This window comes from Cetorhinus maximus, chromosome 9 (genome assembly GCF_964194155.1).
Source record: "Cetorhinus maximus chromosome 9, sCetMax3.hap1.1, whole genome shotgun sequence".
In the NCBI taxonomy this organism is placed as follows: Eukaryota; Metazoa; Chordata; class Chondrichthyes; order Lamniformes; family Cetorhinidae; genus Cetorhinus; species Cetorhinus maximus.
The window spans coordinates 75,326,521-75,340,582 of NC_135887.1; the positions used below are offsets into that span (position 1 = coordinate 75,326,521).

The following is a 14,062-nucleotide window of genomic DNA, read 5'->3' on the forward strand; positions in this document are numbered from 1 at the left end:
TTAACTCCAGGAAATATTGGCCTAGTATACTCAATCTTGCCTGGTAGAGCAATTCCCTTATCCCAGGAACCAGACTAGTGAACATTTGTTACACTCCCACAAAGGCTGATATATCCTCGACTCTGGGATGAGTCACCAGCTGGGGGGGTGGGGGGGGGGGCTGTTCAGTGTGAGGCACCCTTTTTTGCACCCATCAAAGAAGTAGCTCATGCACACATCTGGCTGAGAGTGATCCTTCCTATCACTGTGCACATCTGGCTGCAAAAGGCCCCTCCTGTGGGCCCATCATATGTGTTTGCGTAGGAACAGGAGCATGTTGATATACCAGCTGACACCATGGCTCTGACACTACCTGAGAGTTGTTTTCATTGTGTATTGTGACTCTTTGAAGCACCCAGTGGAAAGCTCAGTATTCACAGTCAAGTTTTTTTTTTACAAAGATGCATTTTGCCTTTTTTTCTTCACAGCTTCCACTCGACGTCTTCAACAACTACTTCAGCCTTGGCTTTGATGCCCACGTGACTCTGGAGTTCCATGAGTCCCGAGGTATGTTGGAATAGGGAATGTTCCTGCATCCCGAGAGGTGAATATGTATTTGTCCCTACACTGGTCCCCCACACCAAACCCTGATCAATCTCTTGGAAGATCTCCTTTGGACAAATAAAAAACCTTTATTGTAAAGGATGTTGTCAAGTTAAAAAGGGACCCACCATCTCTTTGGTACGGCTTCCATTTTGCTTGTTGCCTGAGATTTGCGCACGTGGAAGGTCTTTGGGTGAGAACCTGCAACAGGCCACACTGTGACATGTCACATTGGATCTCTATCCACTTGTCTGGAGCCTCAGTTATTGCCTATTTTGCTATACTGTTTGCCCATGGCACCCCCTCTTTCACTTGCCCCTCTCCCACCAGAGTACCTTCAGCAGACAGATTGAAGCGGTTCATAAAGAAGGCAGGCCCACTACCACCTTCTCAAAGCAACACGTATAGTAAATGCTGGCCTTGATTGCTTTTAATAGTGTTGTCCTTTCATGGCTTTTGCTCATTCCTTTGATTCTTAAAGGGTCAAGTGCCCCTGTTGAAAGACATTTCCAACCTTGTGCTGGTAACATTGTGACCTTTTAACCTGGAGACATCTGCAGAAACATCACTGTAAATAGAGCTGAACACTGCCTAGCTCCTGTTCTGTGCCAATAATAGTGAGATCCTCACACCTGAGGCTTGAGATGGCACACATACACGAGATAACTTGTTGCCAATTTAACGCCGAGTTTTTCCACATTAACATTATCCTATTCTGGTTAAATCCAAGTTGTGACCGTCTTTAGGACTGAAATCCAAAGAGTGCTCACAATGCAGGGTTTGAATAGCTGTCTGTCCAAAACAAAAGATTTAGACAGCCTCAATCTCGATACTAAATCGGTTCTGACTTTTGAAACAAAAACGAACAATATTTATTTTTAACTAGAATTGGGGATTGTTAGCGCACATGACGGTAAATGGGAAATGATGGCCGGGCTCAATGTGAGTGACAGGCTGAGTAATTTGTATTTCAGTTTAATTGTAAGCTGTCACTCATACTCAATTTCCTCTTCCAGAGGCCAAGCCAGAGAAATTTAACAGTCGGTTTAGGAATAAAATGTTCTACGCTGGGGTATGTAACAATAGCGATTCACGGTAAGCCTCTGACTATTGAATGTTTTTCATAGTTGGAAGATGCCAGAAGCCTAGCCCAGCCCTATTTACCACCTTTGTAATGAAACATTTCACTGCATTGCTCTTTTGTGGTCATTCTCAACCGGAGGGTGAAATTTTTCTGTGATTTATTTTTTAACGTTAATTTGCTGCTGGAAAAGAGCTATGCTAACCATGGGCTTTAGGAGCTGATGTTACGAAATGAAAACAAATTGCTGGAAACACTCAGCAAGTCAGGCAGCATCTGGGGAGAGGGAGCGAGAAACAGAGCTAACATTTCAAGTTGACGGTCTTTTGTTAGAACAGAATATCAGAGATTTGACAGTTTTGAAGCAAGGGCAAGTGGTGAGGGAAGGGGTGCGTGTGTGTGCGTGTGTGTGTGTGTGTGTGTGTTTAGAAAAGGAACAAATGGGGAAGGTCCGTGATTGGGTGGCAGACAGGAGTGATTAAATGACAAAACCAATGATGGTGCAAGGCAAAAGGAGACCAGAATAGAAACAAAAGTTGGCCTGGAGGAAGTTTGAGCAGAATAGCAGAGGGGGAGGAATTGGCATTGAAAATCCTTTAAAGGAGAAGGGAATGAAGTAGCATTTTATTGTAGCATATACTTCATAAAAGATTCATTTGCTGACCTACCTGTCAAGTGTGTACCTGTGATATTGTCCTGAGCTGTGCTATACGGTAATCAGATGGGCCCAGGGTTTCTCAAGATGCCAGGTCTGGGGAATTGGCATTGGGTCCTTGGGAAGCAGGGTTAAGGCAGACATGAATGTAGACGCTGTACTATTTTTTTGATTAAGTTCTGCAATGGATTTGTTCTCAATTGTATGGGTGAAACATTAACTCCCACATTTTCTTTGTGTTGCTCGCCCAGTGTAAACTGTGTCACCCTCTCTTGTATTCTCCAGACGGCATTTTCAGATTTCCTCATGAGAAGCTCCAAAGACTTAGCCAAGCACATCAAAGTGGTGGTGAGTGCACACATATTATCTGGAAAATATAATTCTTGAAGTTACATGCCACATCCCCAGTATCATACATCACCTTGTGTCACACCCCCATATTCTTTGAGGACCCGTGTGACACCCCAATAACCTGGGAGGACCTGGTTCACAATCCCAATAATCTAGGAGGACCTGTGTCACATTCCCAGTAACCTGTGCCACATTCCCAGTAACCTGCGAGGACCTGCGCCTCATTCCCAGTAACCTGCGAGGACCCGCGCCTCATTCCCAGTAACCTGCGAGGACCCGCGCCACAATCCCAGTAACCTGCGAGGACCCGCGCCACAATCCCAGTAACCTGCGAGGACCCGCGCCACAATCCCAGTAACCTGCGAGGACCCGCGCCACAATCCCAGTAACCTACGAGGACCCGCGCCACAATCCCAGTAACCTGCGAGGACCCGCGCCACAATCCCAGTAACCTGCGAGGACCCGCGCCACAATCCCAGTAACCTGCGAGGACCCGTGCCACAATCCCAGTAACCTGCGAGGACCTGCGCCACAATCCCAGTAACCTGCGAGGACCTGTGTCGTAGAAACATATGTACAGAAGGAGGCCATTTAGCCCCTCAAACCACTTCTAGCATTCAGTTAGGTCATGCCCGATCTACTCTTCTTTTTTTCTGTAGTACCCTTGTCAATCTCAGTTTTGAAATTTTCAATTGGCTCAACCTCCAAAAAGTTTTGAGGGGAGAAAGTTCCAGATTTCCATTACCCTTTGAGTAAAGAACTGCTTTCTGACATCACCCCTCAACAGCCTAGCTCTAATTTTAAGGTTATGGCCTTTGTCCTGGACTCCCTCACCAGTAGTTTCTCTCTGTATACTCTATCAACTCCATTGAACATCTTAAACACCTCAATTGTCTCACCCCTCAAAGGAATGCAAGCCTAGTCTGTGCAACTTGTCCAATAATTTAACTGTATTAGCCAAGGATCATTCTGATGAATCGGTGGTGTATTCCCTCCAAGGTCTGTGTAACCTTCCTCAGCTGTGGTGTCCAGAACTGAGTGCTGATCTCTAGATAGGATGTAACTCTCTGTACAGCTGCAACCCAACTTCTACTCTTTATATTCCAGCCCTCTTGAGATTAAAAACACACATTGCATCAGCTTTTATAACTATTTATTGTACCTGTCACTGAGCTTTCAGTGATTTCTCAGTTGATATTCTCTGCAGCATGGTCCAGATGCGAAGTCAAAACTGAGGGTCCGTCTGCCCCCTCGGGTGGGTGTAAAAGATCCCACGGTGTTATTTTGAGGAAGAGCAAGGGAGTTAGCCCCAGTGTCCTGGTCAATATTTATCCCTTAATCAACACCCCAAGGACAGATTAACAGATCATTATCACATTGCTGTTAGTGCGAGTTTGTTGATTGGCTGCCATGTTTCCTAAAATATAACAGTGACTACACTTTGAAAGCACTTCATTGGCTGTCAAGCACTTTGGGACATTCTGAGGTCATGAAAGGCTCTATATTTTTTATATATATATATATATTTTCAGGTTTGGGCCCTTTTATCTCTGCTTAACCACAGCTCCTAGCTTCTTACCATTTAGGAAATACTCTGATCTATCTTTCTTGGGCCCTCTCTCTTTCCCACATTTACCTCCATCTGCCACAGTTTTGCCAACTCACTCAATCTATCAAAATCTGTTCACAACATGCTGCTTGCATCTACACTATTTACTGTGCCCCTTAACCTGGTATCATCAGCAAGCTCACGTAAGGGGTCTCTATTTCTTCATCCAAGCCATTTATAAATATGGCAAGAATCAGAAGCCCCTGTGTTGATTCTTGGGGGGAACAGCACTACAAAAACAACAACAACTTGTATTTATAAAGCATTTTAAAATGTAATAAAATGCCCTACATGCTTTCAGCAGTGTTGTAAAGCAAAATGTGACACTGAGCCACATAAGGCAGATAAAAGAGTTGGGTTTTAAGGAGTGTCTCAAAGGAGGAAAGCAAGGTAGAGAGGCGGAGAGGTTTCGGGAGGGTATTCCAGTGCTTAGAGCCTGGGGAAGGTATTCAGTGCTTAGGGCCTGGGGAGGGTATTCCAGTGCTTAGGGCCTGGGGAGGGTATTCCAGTGTTTAAGGCCTGGGGAAGGTATTCAGTGCTTAGGGCCTGGGGAGGGTATTCCAGTGTTTAGGGCCTGGGGAGGGTATTCCAGTGCTTAGGGCCTGGGGAGGGTATTCCAGTGCTTAGAGCCTAGGGAGGGTATTCCAGTGCTTAGAGCCTAGGGAGGGTATTCCACTGTTTAGGGCCGAGGCAACTGAAGGCACAGCCACCAATGGTGGGGCAAATAAAAACCGGGAATGCTCAAGAGGCCACAATTAGAGAAGTACAGAAATCTAGGAGAGTTGTGAGGCTGGAGGAGATCACAGAAATTGAGAGGAGCGAGACCATGAAGGGATTTGAAAACAAGGTTGAGAATTTTAAAATCAAAGCGTTGCTTTATTTCTCTTTGTTATGCATGGCCTATTTGTTGTACTCTGCAGTCCCTCTAGGATTGCTATGCAGCCAAATACACACACAGGTTGCACGCGGCCTGTTTGTTGCCTGCATGGTAGGTTCCAAACTGCTGTGTGGCTGTGCAGCTGTGAAGGTGAGAGGGAATGTTGTGACGAGTTACAGCGAGATATCATCAGCGTACACGTGGAAAATGATGCTGTGTTTTAACATGATGTCTGAGGGGCAGCATGTTAATGTGAAGAAGGAGAGGGCCTAGGATAAATCCTTGGGCAACACCAGCGGTAACAGTGCAGAAGCAGGAAGAGAAGCCATTGTAAGTGGTTCTTTGGCTACAATTAGATAAGAATGGAACCAGCAAGAGTAGTCCCTCCCAGCTAGTCAACAGTGGAGGACGTTAGAGGATGGTCGTATGGTCAACTGTGTCAAAGGCTGCAGAAAGTTCAGGAAGGACAAGGGAGGATAATTTACCATTGTCACAGTTACATTGACAGCCATTTGTAACTTTGATAAGAGGCATTGTGGCAGGGGCGCAAACCTGATTGGAGGAATTTGAACATGGAGTTTCGGGAAAGATGGGCATGGATTTGGGAGGTGACAACACGTTCAAGGACATTGGAGAGGAAAGGGAGGCTGGAGATGGGACGGTAATTTGTGAGGATGATGGAGTCAAGGGCTGTTTGTTAGGAGAGGGGGTGACAATAACAGATTAGAATGAGAGAGGGACTACACCTGAAGAGAGAACCGTTTACAACATTGTAAACGAATGAGACTGAGTACTGAGAGAAGTAAAACAAGGTGAGATGCTCAAAGGAGGAGTTGCATTCTGCTAATTGGAGTTCAAATGTATTTATCGCTGCTGTCTGGCGCCTACCTCCTAATCAATTGGCTATCCAAACCAATAGGTTTCCTTCAATTCCATCACAGAGCTTTTGTTAGCGATCTCTTGTGTGGACTGATAGGGGCTTCTCTGAGTTGAAGGCGCTTTTCTTAAGGGAACACAGGAAAATACAGTAAAACCGGTTTAGTAGATTATAAATATGTATTTAAATTAATGTTTTCAGTACAATCCCAGTTTAAACAATAGACAGTAAGAGGTTAATAGCCACATTGTGACCAGGGATTAGGATGGGGTGGGTGGGTGTGCAAGGGGAAGAAGTGTTGTAAGCCACTATAACTAGGCATTTTAGACTTCAGTGGATAAGGGCTGAATGGTGAGCCAGTCAGGAGCATCACACACAAAAAATGTTGTCGTCCTTTTGGCTGATTCACTGACATGACCTTTCTCCTGTTCCTTGTTAACAGTGTGATGGGACAGACCTGACCTCGAAGATTCAGGACCTAAAGCTACAGTGCATTGTATTCCTGAACATCCCAAGGTAAGGTTCTCAATACCAAACCTCCAGTGGCTAAGCTGCCTAGTATGTAGGATGCAAAGATATTGCTAGTGAGTATATCAGCTGATGAAACCTGGATATTTTGTCCTCAATTTGTTAAATCCATCTCTTTTCCCTCATGCCCTGGGCACTGGGTCCGTATCTGAGATTTGAGGTGCGCAATATTTCATGTGGCCCTGCAGAGACACTCTGCCAGCGGAAGGGCCTGGTTTACACAACGGCCTCGAGTGATGAACAGCTTTCACACCAGCTGGGATTTCATGAAACAGCATCTCGCCCTGGAGTCATACCCACCACAAAGGAAGATGGTCGTGGTTGTTGGGGGTCAGTCATCTCAGCTCCAGGATATCTCTGCAGGAGTTCTTCAGGGTCGTGTCCTAGGCCCAACCATCTTCAGCTGCTTTATAAATGACCTTCCTTCCATCATAAGGTCAGAAGTGGGGATGTTCACTGATGATTGGACAATGTTCAGCACCATTTGCAACTCCTCAGATACTGAAGCAGTGCATGTCCAAATGCAGCAAGACCTGGACAATATCCAGCTTGGGCTGATGAGTGACAAGTAACATTCACGTCACACAAATGCCAGACAATGACCATCTCCAACAAGAGAGAATCCAACCATCGCCCCTTGATATTCAATGGCATTACCATCATTGAATCTCTTACCATCAACATCCTGGGTGTTACCATTGACCAGAAACTGAACTGGACGAGCCATATAAATACTGTGGCTACAAGAGCAGATCAGAGACTGGGAATTCTGAGGTGAGTAACTCGCATCCTGACTCCCCAAAGCCTGTCCACCATCTACAAGGCACAAGTCAGGAACTCTCTCCTCTTGCCTGGATGAGTGCAGCTCCAACAGTGCTCAAGAAGCTTGACACCATCCAGGGCAAAGCAGCCCGCTTGACTTGCACTCTATCCACCATCTAAAACATTCACTCCCTCCACCACTGACGAACAGTAGCAGCAGTGCAAGATATAAAATGCACTACAGCAACTCACCAGGGCTTCTTCGACAGCACCTTCCAAACCCTTGATCTCTGCCACCTAGAAGGACAAGGGCAGTAGATACATGGGAACACCACCACCTGGAAGTTCCCCTCCAAGTCATTCACCATCCTGACTTGGAAATATATCACCCTTCTTCACTACCGCTGCGTCAAAATCCTGGAACTCCCTTCCTAACAGCACTGTGGGTGTACCTACACCACATGGACTGCAGCCGTTCAAGAAGGCAATTAGGAATGGGCAGTAAATGCTGTCCTAGCCAACGAAGCCCACACCCCGTGAAAGAAAAAAAAACTAAGACCAGATTGGGGTCTGCTGAGGGTGCTGACACCAGCAGGTGAGTGAGTGCACTTGTAGGTAGTTTGATGTCAATTGGCAGTGACTGAGGAACAGGCCATGAAATCTACCATTGAGCCGAGAGTGAATGTTGTCGCTGAAAATCAGATGTTTTTATTTTCAGCCTCAAATAACTAAGGATCTAGTACTTGATATTTTGGAAAAATTGTGGTGTTTTCTTTGTAGTGGACCTTTTGTTTTTCTGGTTCCTGTTCTCTGTGGTGTGCCACCTGACCTCTGACCGCCACACAGAACAGCCTCATTTATTATTAAAATAGCAGCTTTTAATCTCTCACTGTACCAGACAGCTCTCTAGCTGAGTGGACTGGCGAGAGACTTGATTAGTTCAGCTCATTAGCTAACCACTAGGAGGCAGAGGACAGCAGACCAGGCTGGTTGTCACCGATTTTTTTTTTACCCACCCTGTAGTGAAGCCTCTGGTACCAGATACCAACCTGTGGTAACATGGTGTTGGGAACTCCCTGCTTTGCGAATCGCACACTGAATTGTCTGGTGCTCAGTGTCTCAGACCTTCAGCATGAAGTGTCACGTGGTTCATTATCAATGGGAAAATGGGAAGAGAGAGAGGCTATTTACCAGGTGGCAGAGGTTAGCAACAGTCGGGTTACTCTCAGCTGCTCTGCTGTACCTTTCAGTGGGTAGTTACAGAACAGCAGTGGCCTAGGAGCAGGCTCCCCCTCCCTTCTCTTGGTCTACAAAATGGGATATAATTCTGGGAATGGGGAGAGTGTAGATTGGGATACCTGGGGAAAAGTAGGTTAAAAGAAAGGACAAGTGGAGAGTCTGGTGTGAGGGTTGTGTGGCCCCTGTTGTCTCTTTTGATTTAACTCTACAGTTGGGGGTGAAGCAGAAGATGGGAGCTATAACAGTTAAGGAAGGAAGTGGCAAATCGAGAATCGGTCGACAGCACCAAGTGCCTTCTCGAGCCTCCAGGTCTGCAGGGACCGACCCAGGCTGCCGCCAAACCGACCGAGAGGCCCTGCCGGTCGGCCATTTTGTGCATTTTTGGCATTTTTCCCGTCTTTTGGTTGGGATTGAAAAGCGGCAGCCTGAAGCCCGGGCATGCCCGGGGAAGGCTCCCCCTCGCCCGAGGGACCGGATTTGCCCCGGTTGGAGCCCCGGAAACGTCCCGAAGGCGGCTAAGGGCAATGCACCTCGGATTGCATTCGCAGGCCATGGAAAGTGGCCTCCGGGCCCGCGAGACATTAGAGGGTGCCCTCGGTCTGCCCTTGAGAAATGATTAACCAACAGGACTTAGTCTCAGGCGGGGGGGGGAAAAAAAATAACAATTAAGGACAAGCGGGGTTTTGCTGACCTGGGTGGAGTGGTCAATGGGCAGCGCTCTGCTTTATTGAGCTGTTATCAGTTGAGTTTGCTGGCTATGTGAGTCCCACTGAGGTTTGCCAGAGCAAGTTGCACATCTTGGCACCACTGAAGTGGATTAGCCCGCTTGGGCAGTGGCTGTTTCAGCCAATCACAATGCTGCTCCTGTTCCATGTGTGCATCATCCATGTGCAGTCATACTCATTTGCTCAACTTATCCATCTGTTCTGCATCCAGAGGGAAGAAAAAAAAGGCCGGAAAGATTTTTTTTAACTCAGAGATCACTTACATTTCACCAGAAAGAAGCGATTGTTTGTTCATTCAGTTTGCAGTTGTCTGTCATTATCTCCATAGGTGTGTGGCCCCGACAACTTTCTGGTTCAGTTAAACACGGACAGTCCAGCCAACGATAGTCGCTGGTGTTCCTTTGTTGATCCACAAATGGGATTTATGTTTTTTTTTGCCCCTTCCCCTCCATTCTTCCCTTTCCCATCTACCAAGGAGAGAGACGAGTAAAACACCGTCCGGGACATCATGGAGGAAACCCACCCCCCCACCCCTGTTCTTCAAAATACGGCCATGGGGATCTTTTACGTCTCCCCCAGAGATTTAATGTCTCATCCGAAAGACTGCGTCTCTCACAGTCTCATGCTCCCCTCACCCATTCTGTGATATCTGATGCTCCAACATGTGGTTTAGTGGGATTGAAACAATGCAACATGTCATAAAATACTTCAGTTGTTTTGAAAAGAGTTCAAAGTGAGTTTCTACATGATCATTATTTTCAATGCTGCAGCTGGAGAAGTTAAATCAACAGCAACCTATACTTAGCTTAATCAAATGTCCCGAGGTGCTTCTCAAGAATATTATAATACAAAGTATGACATTGAAACACACTGGGAAATATTAGGTCAGATGACCAATAGCTTGGTCAGAGATGTAGGGTTTAAGGAATGCCTTAAAGGAGTAAAGCAAGGTAGAGAGGCAGAGAGGTTTAGGGACGGAATTCCAGAGCTGAAGGCAAAACCACCAGTGGAGGGGCGATTAAAATCAGAGATACTCAAGAGGCCAGAATTAAATGAGTGCAGATATCTCGGAGCGTCATGGGGCTGGAGGATATTACAGAGATGGGGAGGAGTGAGGCCATGGAAGGATTTGTAAAGAAGGATAAGAGTTTTAAAATCAAGACTTTGCTTGGCCAGACGCCAATGTAGGTTAATGAGCACAGGGGTGATATGGAACAGGAATTGGTGTGATTACGACACTGACAGCAGAGTTTTGGATGAGTTTGTTTATGGAGGGTAGAATGTGGGAGACCAGGGAAGAGTGTGTTGGAATAGCCAAGTCTAGAGGTAACATAGGCTTGGATGAGGGTTTCAGCAGCAGATGGGCTGAGATGGGGTGAAGTTGGGTGATGTTACGGAATAGGAAATAGGTGGTCTTAGTGATGGTATGAATATGAGGTCGGAAGTTCAACTTGGGCCAATATATGTCACCAAGATTGTAAACAGACTGGTTTAGTTATGGACTGTTGCCAAGAAGAGTAATGTAGTCAGCAGCTAGAAAACAGCGTTTGGAATGGGGACCAAAAGTCACTGGCTTTTGTCTTCCCAATGTCTAATTGGAGGAAATTTCTTCTCACCCAGTACTGGATGTCGGATAAGCAGCCTGATAACTTAGCGACAGTGGAGGAGTCAAGAGAGATGGCCGTGAGGTACAGCTGAGTGTCATCGTTGTGCATGTGAAAACTAATGTGTTTTCAGATTATTTCATCAAGAGGCAACGTGGATGAGAAATGGGGGAGGGCCTGGGATAGATTCTTGGGGAACACCAGAGGTACAGGTGCGGGAGGAGGAAGGATAGCCATTGCGAGTGATTCTCTGGCTACAATTAGACAGATAAAAATGGAGTCCAGTGGAGAGGTGTTTGAGGAGGAGAGTGTGGTAACTGTGTCAAAGGCTGTAGACAAGTCGAGGAGGATGGGGGTGGGGAGGGGGGGGGTGTTAATTTACCTTTGTCGCAGTCACATAGGATATGGCAGGGATGGAAACCTGATTGGAGGGTTTCCAACATGGAATTCCGGACAAGATGAGAATGGTTTTGGGAGGCGACCACACATCCAAAGACTTTACAGAGGAAAGGGAGATTCGGATAGGAGAGCAATTTGCAAGGACTGTGGGGCTGTGGGTTGGTGTTTTGAGGAGAGGGGTGATGACAGCAGATATAAAGGAGAGAGGGACAGCCCCTGGATAACATGGGGATCAGAAGGAGAAGTTCGGTGATCAGCTCAGTGGGAATGGGATCGAAGGAATGGGCAGAGTGGGCGATTGGAAAGTCTTGATCTTAGTGATAAATTAATCCAAGAACACTCTGCACTTTTGGAGGTGAGGTTGGAGGAAAAGGGAGAGGGGCTTAAATAGACGGTTTTGCAGTAGAGAAAAGAAGCAAAGGGTTATTTTTGCATTCCAGGATGATCCTAGTAATGGTGAGCAGTTTTAACACATGAGAACAGGGCCTGGTAGTCTTTATATGGTCCAGCCAGTTCTGACAGTGGATGGTTAAACCAGTCATCCAGCATATCCTTTCAAGTATGTGTTTCTTGGGCTTAAGAGTGAAGATAAGGGTCATACCAGGGGGAATGGCCAGGGTGAGAGAGAGAGTAATGGTTTTATTGAGTACTATAAAATAGAAGATGGAGGTGCGGGTGGGGTTGAGTAAATCACTAGCTGTAGAAATGCTGCGGAGTATGGAGGGTCAAAGGTTTCTTAGTTGGGATTGTGAAAGTGCAGTTGTAAGTGAGTGGGGATGGGTGGGTAGTTCTTTTCCAGGGATAATATAGAAGGAGAAAGGGGTCGAGGCATGGAGGGGGTGTGGGTGGTGAGTTATACAAGGAAGTGATCAGCGATGGCCTTATCTGTGATTGATGAAATGGGACTTGCAAGACTGTGTGAGAAGGCAAGGTCAAGGGGATGGCAGTGAATATGGTTTAGGGAGTTCACATGGAAGGAGAGACTTCAGGAGGATATGAGGGCAGTGAACCTAGAGGAAAGAGAACCTGATGAATAGAGATAGAGGTTGAAATCACCGAGGATGAGAAGTCATTTGGTGCAGAGGCTGAGGGAAAAAAGCAATGAAGATATCTCAGTGAGAAAATTTTTATAGTACTTGGGAGGACGACAGAGAGCAATGATTTTGAATGAGAGGTGTGAGGAGTGGAACAACTTAAGATGTTCAAAGGAGGAGAAAGTGCAGAGGAGTAGGGGGAATCTGGCCAAGGTATGATTGGTAATAAGCACGACATCACCACTGCGACCACCTTGATCGGGCAAGTGGTGAAAGATGTAGCCACGTGGGAGGCTTCATTGAGGGGAAAGATTTCAGCACCCCTCCCAGGTTTCCATTAAGGCCAAGGTGTCAATGAAATCATCCACTACAAGTTCATGGATGGCAAAGGCCTTATTCACAAGTGAAGACACTCTGGACAGGAATGCATAGAGGGCTGGTGAAACCTGAGGGTCAGAAGTGGAACAGGTGAGTTGGGCAGGAAGATTGGCAAGTTTAACCCCCAGCTGGTGCACTGGGTGGGAAGGTTGACAAGCGAATGGGATGGGGCAGTTGGAAGTGTTGCTCGTAATGAGCCAGTGCTGTGTGCCTCGATGAGCCAGTCGGAAGATGCCGAGAGAGGCACAGAGGGAAGCTGTAGGCTTATCTAAGAGGGAGTCGAGCCTGGGATGGCGGCAAGAGAGCAGGAAGGTCGAGAGTTGGGGTAGGGAATTGGAAGAGCAGAGTATCTGAGAGTGGAGAAGTGAAAGAAGGTAAGATGATAAAAGAAGGTGTTGTGGGGGGTGGAGGTGGTGCGGGGTAAAGAGAAAAGAAATGAAAGCCAAAGGGGAAAATAGATTTGTGGATTTGGGCCCGGAGCAACAGAAAAATGTTCACACCAATAGACACCGGGAAAGCTCAATTTACATTTTACATAGGTCTGGTTGCATAAAAATTAAGGTTAAACAAAAACCCGATAGTAAATGGGCAATCAAAAAGTAATATTCTAAATTTGTAATAATTTATTAAAGGAGAATGTTCTTGTGGAGAAAGAGAGACTTCTTACATTTTAGGTCTTGCACAAAAGGCACTGGAGGTGGCAACCCAATGGGAGATGAGCATACTGGGTGGCTCTCACACAGCCTTGAGCAACTCATCTATCAGCTGCTCTGTCCTCTCCACCCAGGAAGGAAATGTGGAGATAATGGTGGCAGAATAAATTGATCTTTAAAGGAGGTGTGTTTTTTCTTGCCATTAAAATTAAATGCTGATTTAAATATCTGGCCTGTGAAAAGTTGGACTTTTAGGTCATCAGGGAAAGCTAGAACTGCACTTTGCAGTGCCAACCTCCGTCAGCAAACGTTTGAAGTTGTCCTGAATCATTAATGTTACCTTTTATAGAGTTATATTTTTAAATGATTATGACAGTACTGACCCCACAGCAGTGGTTCTCAGTGGTCCCCGAGGGTCCTCCAGATGGTCCGTGTGCTGTTCCAAGATGCAAGTCAATGGTGCGCAATACCACGGCCAAAACCACGCAAGAGACTAGGCCAGAGCCCTCATCCCCATCACTCGCATGTCGTCATAAATATGAGCAACAACAGTGTAGTTTTATAAACAGGATTTATGTTCCTGTTATAGCATACAGCTGTGAGATTTGATTTTTAACAGTTCTGGGACTGAAAACCAAAGAGGAGGAACCAGTTGAATGTGGAGCCCAACATGAGACTGAGGCTCTTCAACTTTGAACCAGACATCAC

At 46.2% G+C, this 14,062-nt stretch overlaps 1 protein-coding gene across 10 annotated transcripts in view; it reads left to right on the forward strand.

Moving 5' to 3' along the window:
- The window catches only part of dgkza (diacylglycerol kinase, zeta a), a 562,825-nt gene that overhangs the window by 359,948 nt on the left and 188,815 nt on the right, over window positions 1–14,062 (forward strand). For all 10 annotated transcript variants that reach the window (XR_013577554.1, XM_078548888.1, XM_078548889.1 and 7 more), the window contains 4 exons: window positions 468–546; window positions 1,599–1,654; window positions 2,604–2,666; window positions 6,475–6,548. Coding sequence is in view for 9 of the 10 variants with exons in the window: in XM_078548888.1 (XP_078405014.1) it covers window positions 468–546; window positions 1,599–1,654; window positions 2,604–2,666; window positions 6,475–6,548 (272 nt within the window). In the remaining variant the exon portion in view is untranslated. The remainder of the gene's footprint in view (window positions 1–467; window positions 547–1,598; window positions 1,655–2,603; window positions 2,667–6,474; window positions 6,549–14,062) is intronic.